Raw genomic sequence first — 8,485 nt, forward strand, 5'->3', positions numbered from 1 at the left:
ATTCACAAGGGGTTGGGTCCCTTGTTTCTCTTGGTGCTTTAAATGTGTCTTCTTTAGTCTGTCTCCTTCAATTTCCTTGGCTGTAAAATGGAGATAAAAGCATTTTTTTGCCTACGGGTAGTATTTCAGGAGAGGTCCTGGGGTGTGATCCAGGATTTGGTGATGGGAGCCGTGTGTGTGTGTGGAGATAAGCTGCTTGTGTGGAATCGTGTCTAATTCTGTCAACTCAAAAAGAGCAAGCCTGCCAAGTAGAAGTTACCTGCTTGGATTTTTTTTTTAAACGTGAGCTCTTAGGATGTCCGCAGAGAGAAGCCTTTCCCTCTTCAGCACTGGCGAGCCCGAGGCATGGGGACGTGAAGGGTTGTGCAGTGGGTTGGTGTTGGAGCTGGATTTGGCCACACAAAGGGAGAGGAATTTGTGTTGAATTTGGTTTTTTGGACCTTTGTTCACAGTCTGGAGCGTCGAACTTCGGTGAGAAGTTTTCCAGGGTCAAGTTCTCTCCGTCGCTGACGCTGTTTGGCGGGAAGCCCATGGAGGGCTGGATTGCTGTCACCATCAGCGGGCTGGTGACGGTCTCGCTCCTCAAGCCCAACGGGCAGGTGCTGACGTCCACGGAGAGCCTGTGCCGCCTCCGCTGTCGCGTCGCCTTGGCAGATGTTGCCTTCACTGGCGGGGGGAACATTGTGGTGGCCACGTCGGATGGCAGCAGCACCTCCCCTGTCCAGTTCTACAAAGTCTGTGTCAGTGTGGTGAACGAGAAATGCAAAATAGACACTGAAATCCTGCCTTCCCTCTTCATGCGCTGCACCACGGACCCTGCCCGCAAAGACAAATACCCAGCGATCACCCACCTGAAATTCCTGGCTCGGGACATGTCAGAGCAGGTGAGCATCTGCTGTTAAAGCAAGGAGGAGTTAAATGAAGAGCAAGGAAAGAGCTGTTTCCTGCACCTTTGACTTTCCCACGTGGCTCTGGAGGTGAACCATGGTGTCCTGCAGTGCCCTTTGCGTTTCTCGTTGCTGTTTCTGGAGTGCTGCTGGTTCAGCTTCGCTGTCAGGGTCTGGGGGCGTCATGGCTGAGCCCTCCAGCTCGGGGAAGAGCAGCCCAAAAAGCCCCGTCCCTCGTTAGCCTGGTGATGCTTTGCTTTGTTTGTTTTCCAGCTCTGGTTGTTAGGGGAGCTCTGCCGAGCTGTCAAGTCTTTCATCTTTAGGTCTTGGCTTCAAAGCAGCCCCTCGCCAGAACACTGGGAGCTCTTGGTCTGTGTGACTTAATTTAGCAGCTTAACGGTTTGCCAGGGGACTGATCATGCGGTTCTGGAAAGCGAGGTGGTTCAGTGGAGCCTGGCCTCTCCCCTCTCCTCGGGTTGGGACAGAGTACCTTGTTACAGAACACAGTGTCTGCTCCAGCTCCTTCAGCTCCTGCCCTGTCCTTTACGATTAGTTTGTGGCGTATGTGAGTGAGAGCAGCGGGTCACAGGCTCGCGAGAGACGAGAGCATGGTGATGGGTGATCCTCTGCGCAGGCTGGGATAACACGGGAGCATTTTGCCTCTTTCCTTCTGGAACGAGGGACTCCGCCGCTGCTCGTTACCTCTGCTCTTCGCAGTGGAACAGGTAGCAGCTGGGAGAAGGAGCCCCAGAGCAGAGGGAGGGCAGGGGTGCAGTGGGACGGTCCCTGTCCCCATGGGAAGGTCTGTGCCTGCGCCTGCAGCCTGGGCTCTGTCTTGCAGGTGTTGCTCTGTGCCTCCAACCAGAACAGCAGCATCGTGGAGTGCTGGTCTCTGCGGAAGGAGGGCTTGCCCGTCAATAATATCTTCCAGCAGATCTCTCCTGTGGGTGAGTTTCTGCAGCGGGTGACGGGAGCGTGGTGTGAGTGGACACGCAGCACAGGTTCTCCAATCTGTTATCACGTACCTGGGATTGTTCAGAGTCCCGTGTTTGTTTTTCAGGTGTCCTCAGTCACATGCTCTATTCCATCTGTTTGCATCTTAAGCACAAATTGCTGGTTTCCAGGAAGTGGTTTAATTGTTACTTTCACTCAATAAAAGACATTTTCTGTGTTACGCTCTGCAACCACTTCCCGCTGAGACACGAGTGGGCCAAGCCTTCTAAGGGGAAAAGATCGTGCAGCAGAGCTCGTTTAATCAAGCTGTCCACCCCGCATGTTTTTCCACCTGATTTCAGATGTAACAAAATCAAATCTGTGCAGTTTGTTCCAGCGAAATAGAAAGGATTATTGTACATAAGGATTTTTTTAGTCACCACCAGCAGAGCCTGCCATCCAAAGAGATTGAGCAAAACAAGTTATTGTTTGTACAACCACTGAGATCAGAAAAAAAAAAAAAAGGGAAATATGAGGGAAATATACTGGTCTGGTGGAATGAACAAATAGTGAGTGCTCAGTCAGTAACCCCACCTGGGGAGTGCAGGCAGAAATTGGGGGGGGCAGAGGGGGGAGGAGTTTTCTGATCTCTCTGGGGAGAGGTGTCTCACTGATTTACATGTTTTTCAAAGTTGGAGACAAGCAACCCATGATCCTGAAATGGCGAATCCTTTCTGCCACCAATGACCTGGATCGCGTCTCGGCGGTGGCTCTGCCAAAGCTGCCGATCTCCCTGACCAACACGGATCTGAAGGTGGCGAACGACACCAAATTCTTCCCTGGACTGGGTAAGGGCTTTCTGCTGTCTTTCTCCCAGATGTGTAGCTTTTGCCTGAAACTTTACCTTTTTCATCCTCTGAACCGTAGCTGAAGTAAGAATTCAGAACAAACCGTATGAAATACCAGTAGGAGAACTTTCCAAGACGCGCTGTCTTCCTAGCTGTGCTGTTTAATTTCCATGGAAAGAGGCGTCTCCCTGTGAAATGCTGACAGATGTGCCCGTGAACCCCTGGCCTTTGGGAGCGGTGTTGTTGCCACGTGGGCTGTCGGTGGTGGCGGCTTCTCTGGGTTATACCGGGCAGAGTCGCTCGCTCAGCCTCGCTTGTCTTCCCTCCCCAGGTCTGGCTTTGGCTTTCCATGACGGCAGCGTCCACATCGTGCATCGCCTGTCCTTGCAGATGATGGCTGTGTTCTACGGCTCGTCCTCCCAGCGCTCGGTGGACGAGCAGACTATCAAGAGGCAGCGAACGGCTGGGCCCCTGGTTCACTTCAAAGCCATGCAGCTCTCCTGGACGTCTCTGGCCCTGGCTGGCATCGATAGCCACGGGAAGGTGCTGTGCTGTTACGGGTTGGGTGTTCAGCTGCTCCGGGCTCTCTCTTTATCCCTCAGAGTGGTCAGAAAAGCTCTGGGACTGTCACTCCCAGCTGTACGATCCGTGTTAGACAGGAAGGGACGTGTCCTGTTACTGTGGGAACTGTGCCTGTGGGTCAGGGATGAGCTGCAGGTGTCCCCGTGCTGTGCAGTGGCTTTGTGGAATGTTTTCAGTCCAGTTCTCAATAGGGATTTTCCTTCGCCTCCTCCGCGCAGCTGAGCATGCTTCGCATCTCCCCCTCCATGGGCCACGTGCTGGACATGAACATGTCCCTCCGCCACTTGCTGTTCCTGCTGGAGTACTGCATGGTGACGGGCTACGACTGGTGGGACATCCTGCTCCACGTCCAGCCCAGCATGGTCCAGAACCTGGTGGAGAAGCTGCACGAAGAGTACATGCGTCAGAACGCGGCCTTGCAGCAGGTGAGTGGGAGCAGGAGCTTCCTGGGGGAGGGAGCGGTAGCGGCCGGGAGACCGTTGGCTCTGCCCGGCTCTGCGCTCTCTGGAGGTTCCACTGGAGCAGTGTTTGCGGTGGGGAGAGCCTCCGTTTCAGCGGTGTGTGTTCTCGCTAACCCTGATGGGTGTCTGTCTGCTGGAAACTTCTGCTGAGGTGCTGAAGTCTATTTTTGGCAGAGATTCTGGGAACAGTTGCACTGTTTGCACACACTCAGAGCAGGATTCACTGTTCGTGTCATGCTTGAGAGCAGAGAAGAAAGCGGTTTGCCTTACTGAGTTTATTCTAACTCTGCCTGTACTCCTGCATTGTCCCTGGGGTGTCTGTCGCTCAGGTCCTCTCCACGCGCATCGTTGCCATGAAGGCGTCTCTCTGCAAGCTCTCCTCCAGCACCATAGCCCGGGTGTGTGACTACCACGCGAAGCTGTTCCTGATCGCCATCAGCTGCACCCTGAAATCGCTGCTGCGCCCGCACTTCCTGAACACCCCGGACAAGAGCCCCGGGGACCGGCTCACCGAGATCTGCTCCAAGATCACAGATATAGGTGGGGGTGGCTCATAACGCCAGGCACTGTGTTCTGAGCGTCTTGGGTCAGACCGTTCCCCTTTAGGTTCAGTATAAAGTGTCACAGTCTCATAGTGACTCACTGGGCTTGGGGAGGAGGAGGGTGGCCTCTCCTGGCACCGCAGGGACAGGGGATAACGTTTGGATCCATCTTCCTGAGCCAGGAGATGTCTTGGTTCTGTTTCAGACATCGACAAGGTGATGATTAACCTGAAGACGGAAGAATTTGTCCTGGAGATGAACACGCTGCAGTCCCTGCAGCAGCTCATCCAGTGGGTGGGAGATTTCGTGCTCTACCTGCTGGCCAGCCTTCCCAACCAGGTGAGAGCCCGGCTCCAGAGGAGCAAAAAACCCACTGGCAGTGTTCGGGTGGCTGCAGCCATCACGCACGACACCGGTGTTCCCGGCAAAACAGGCACTTGGGAGATGTGTGGGGAAAAAAAAAAAAAAAAAATCAGAAACACAGCATTGTCCTTTCTGCGTCCATCTGGGCGTCAGGGATGGAGTGACGGGCGGCTGCGGGCTGCTGCGGACTCAGTGGCTGCCTGCCTTGTTTAAACCTTTTGTGAACCTCTGTATGCCCCCCCACCTCCACGGCATCCTCTGGCAGCGAGTTGCGCAGGCTGTGCGCTGCTCAAATCTGGATTTGTGTGAAAATGGAGCCATGGTTCCGGGACGCTGCGTGTCAGTCCCCATCTCAGCTGGTTGTTCCCCTCGGCAGGGTTCCCCAGTGCGGCCGGGACACAGCTTTCTGCGCGATGGCGCATCCCTGGGCATGTTCCGGGAGCTGATGGTGGTGATCCGCATCTGGGGGCTGCTGAAGCCCAGCTGCCTCCCCGTGTACACGGCGACCTCCGACACCCAGGACAGCATGTCACTGCTCTTCCGGCTGCTCACCAAGCTCTGGCTGTGCTGTGAGTGTTGCCAGTTTCCTTGAACAAAAGAATCTTCTTAGTGGGGCTGGTGCGTGAAGGGAACAATTGTGGGGAGTAACCCCTGGATGGGTCTGTGGTGTTCAGAGGAGCGCGTGCAGCTGCCAGGTTCATTGTTTTCTGAGCTGTGTTGGTGGAGGGAGGAGGAAACTGTGCAGTTCTCTCGGTCTCCAAATGAGAAATTTAACAATCACGCTGCTTCTCTCTCTGCTTCATGTTTCCCTGCAGGTCGTGAGGAAAATCACATCACGGAGCCAGATGATACCCTGATAGATGAGTGCTGCCTCCTGCCCAGCCAGCTGCTCATCCCCAACATCGACTGGCTGCCCATCAACGACGGCATCATCAGCAAGCTGCAGAACAAGCAGCTGGTCCGGCTGCAGTTCGGGAAAGCTCCCGGGCTCGTCGGTCACACCGTCTCTTCCCAGTTCGATGCCTTTGTCAGGTACGGACACAAAACGAGTGGGGGGTTGGCGAGGAGAGGGCATCGGGAAGCTCGGGGGTCTCTGGCTCTGAGGTTGGTGGGTTTGGGACCTGCTGAAAGGCAGCTCGCTGTCCTGGGAACAGCGTTTGGAAAGGGATGTTCTGGAAAATTCCCCTTCTTCCTCCTGCCCAGGGCGCCCGGACAGCCCAAGATCGATCATCTGCGGCGGCTGCCACGGAGGAGTGCAAGTCGTGCACCAGGTGAGCGGCGCTGGCGCGGCCCCCGCAGCGCGGAGGAGGGCTCGGCAGGAGCTCGGACCCTCTGCTTGTCATTCGGAAGCTCTTTGAGGCTGTTTCCCTCCCAGCTGGTATCCCCGTGGCATTTTGCGTTAGCTGTGTCTGCAGGAGGAGAAGCTGCTTCTGTCGCGAGGTTTTGGTGCGTGGCACTGCCCCTGGCGTGGGGAGGAAGCGGTTGTGGGCATTTGGGGCATCCCCCAGCCTGGACGGCTGGGATCCTCCAAGCGCTTGTTGAAGAGCAGCGCTGCTGCCTCGGGAGAGCTGCTGCCGCGTCGCTGCGGCGTGGCCCTTAGACCGAAAACTTAGAGCCACTAACGTGTTCGTGGAGAGCTGGTGGGATGAAATAATCACAGTATCCGTGGTGCCGTTTCGGGGCCATCTTTCCAACTGGGTTTGATTTTAACTGCTTTTGTGCCCCCTCTCCATCCACCCTCGCAGGAGAGGCTGGGTGTCAGGATAATGGTGCAGGGAGCGAACATCCAGCTGATAATGTGATTGAATTAGCTTTAATTATTGGTTTTAATAGAAAGCCTCTGTAGCAGATCCCTTTCGCAGGGTGACTGTGCTGGTGTGTGTCAGTAGCAGCTGGGGCTGTTGCTGGAGGACAGCCTCTGTTCCCAGATAACCTCTCTGCTTCGGGTAATTGCTCGCGTGGTGTCAGCTGGTTTTCAGTGCTCACAAACATCACCTGCAAATGACAAAAGCTGGTTTTCTCCTCGGATTCCGTGCTCCCTGCACGATCCGTATGGATGTCCCAGCAGAGCTGTCTCTTTTCCGGGGTTCCGTGTCCCCAGAGCCTGGCTGCCCCTCTCCCTCTCCCCAGGTGTGGCTGCGTTACGATGCTGAAGTCACCGAACAAAGTCACCGCGGTGAAACAGTGGGAGCAGCGCTGGATCAAGAACTGCCTGTGCGGTGGGCTGTGGAGGAGGATGCCCCTCAGCTACTCCTGAGCACCCCTTCCGCGGGGATGGAGGAGCGGCGGGCGCCGAGCAGGAGCTGTCGGGGTGTCCTGCCCAGAGGCATTTGGGACAGAGGAATGGCCGCTCTTCTCCTGCGCCCTCAGAGAGCATCGTCCCGGTGCTGCCCGAGCAGCTGACCTGCAGCGCTGCTGCTTTCCTTGCATCGACCTTTCTGCCAGAAAAAAGAGGGGACGGAGCTCTTCCTCAGGGAACGCGAGGGGCTGGGGGCCGAGGGCCTGGGAGGAGAGACCCGCGGCATTCATGTCTCTGGGCTGGACCCGGCATGAGCCCCTGCCTGGGGGAGAGCAGACACACGGTGGACCCACGGTTCCTGGTGTTCATCCTGCACCTGGGCCGTGCAATGTCGGCTGGCTGCCCCCTGTTCCCCTGCTCTTCTCCGTCCCTGGAGTAAGCTCCTGCCCATGCTGAGGGCTTCCCCTCCGACCTCTCCATGTTTTGTCAGGCGCAGGAACATGAGGCTGTTGCTGCCTGGAGCAAACATTCTGTCTGGCTCTTGCTGAACTAGCAGCTCTGTTGTAAATAAAAGTTCCCTTAATTTTGTACAGAATGTTTGGTTTGTTTTCTAAACTTCCGCGCTCTCTCGTGTGATCCCGGTCGTGCAGCGCGGGGCCGGGACGGTCAGTGCACGAACAGGGAAGAGGAGCAGGAAAGCTCTTAATTGTGTTTCCAGAGGAAAGGAGCTGCCATCGCTTGCAATGTTGGAAGGGGAAATTCATATTTTCAAGCTTCACAGACCTGCCCTGTGCTGCTGCTGAGGTCAAACCGGGCGGAGGGCGCTCAGCCCCTCTCCAGCATCAGCCCCATGCCTCTGCCTGGACAGAGCCCAGGGGAACTGCTGGGAGCTGAGCTGGGGCTTGGCCGGGTGTCCCCAGCGCCCGTTTGAGGGCAGAACACGCCGGTTTTTGTGTGTTCCCTTCCCTCAGGAGCTGCCTTTCCATTTATCAGTGAGGAACTGAGCTGATGGCAAAGAGCTCGTCTCTCAGCTCTGCTTAGGGTTGTGCTGTGCAGAGCCGGTCTCTGCCTTGCTATTCTGCTGGTAATTAAGGAAAATGAAATGGCTAATTAGGAAACTGGAACTTCTCGTTAAGGCTCTTTTCCCCTGTAAGTACAACTGCAATCAGCCCAGGCCCTTGCTCCTCTCCTTTCTCTGGGAGCAGCTTTGGGGTTATTTAACGTTTGATCGCTGCCGCTCCTCGCGGTTTGCACGGAGGAGGATGCTCCATGGCAGGATGATGCTCTGCGGCAGCGGGGTGCTGAGTTGGAGCCCACTCCTGGGAGGGGAGCTGGGAGCAGCTCCCCGGGGCGCTGGCTCCGATGGCAGGTGGGTTTTTAAAGTCCAGAACCACTTTCTCCTCGTCCATCTCCCACCTGAGGGTCTCTGCCCGGGCCTCGCCCTGTGCCCCTCGCTCCTTGTCCCCTGCCCCTCCCGGGAGGGGGATGCTGGGGGTCTGGCAGCTCCCTGTCCTGTGGGGGTCCTCCCGGCCCTCCCTGCCCCCGGGGAGCCAGTGCTGCCTCCCCCTTATTGGCGATTTGCAAATTCCACTCTAACAACCTCGGGGGGTCCCAGCTCCGGACCCCTTCA

The 8,485-nt window shown here is 56.3% G+C and overlaps 1 protein-coding gene across 1 annotated transcript in view; it reads left to right on the top strand.

Moving 5' to 3' along the window:
* Window positions 1-6,873, top strand: part of MED16 (mediator complex subunit 16) — a gene marked incomplete at its 5' end in the record, with an annotated part of 7,580 nt that extends 707 nt beyond the window's left edge. Inside the window, 12 exon segments of the mRNA XM_010078678.1 lie at window positions 453-884; window positions 1,729-1,834; window positions 2,513-2,668; window positions 3,000-3,211; window positions 3,469-3,675; window positions 4,041-4,251; window positions 4,459-4,592; window positions 4,993-5,185; window positions 5,432-5,648; window positions 5,820-5,857; window positions 5,860-5,887; window positions 6,747-6,873. Coding sequence (XP_010076980.1) covers window positions 453-884; window positions 1,729-1,834; window positions 2,513-2,668; window positions 3,000-3,211; window positions 3,469-3,675; window positions 4,041-4,251; window positions 4,459-4,592; window positions 4,993-5,185; window positions 5,432-5,648; window positions 5,820-5,857; window positions 5,860-5,887; window positions 6,747-6,873 — 2,061 coding nt within the window.
* Window positions 6,874-8,485: the final 1,612 nt, after the last annotated feature.

This window comes from Pterocles gutturalis, unplaced genomic scaffold (genome assembly GCF_000699245.1).
Source record: "Pterocles gutturalis isolate BGI_N339 unplaced genomic scaffold, ASM69924v1 scaffold13008, whole genome shotgun sequence".
NCBI lineage: Eukaryota > Metazoa > Chordata > Aves > Pterocliformes > Pteroclidae > Pterocles > Pterocles gutturalis.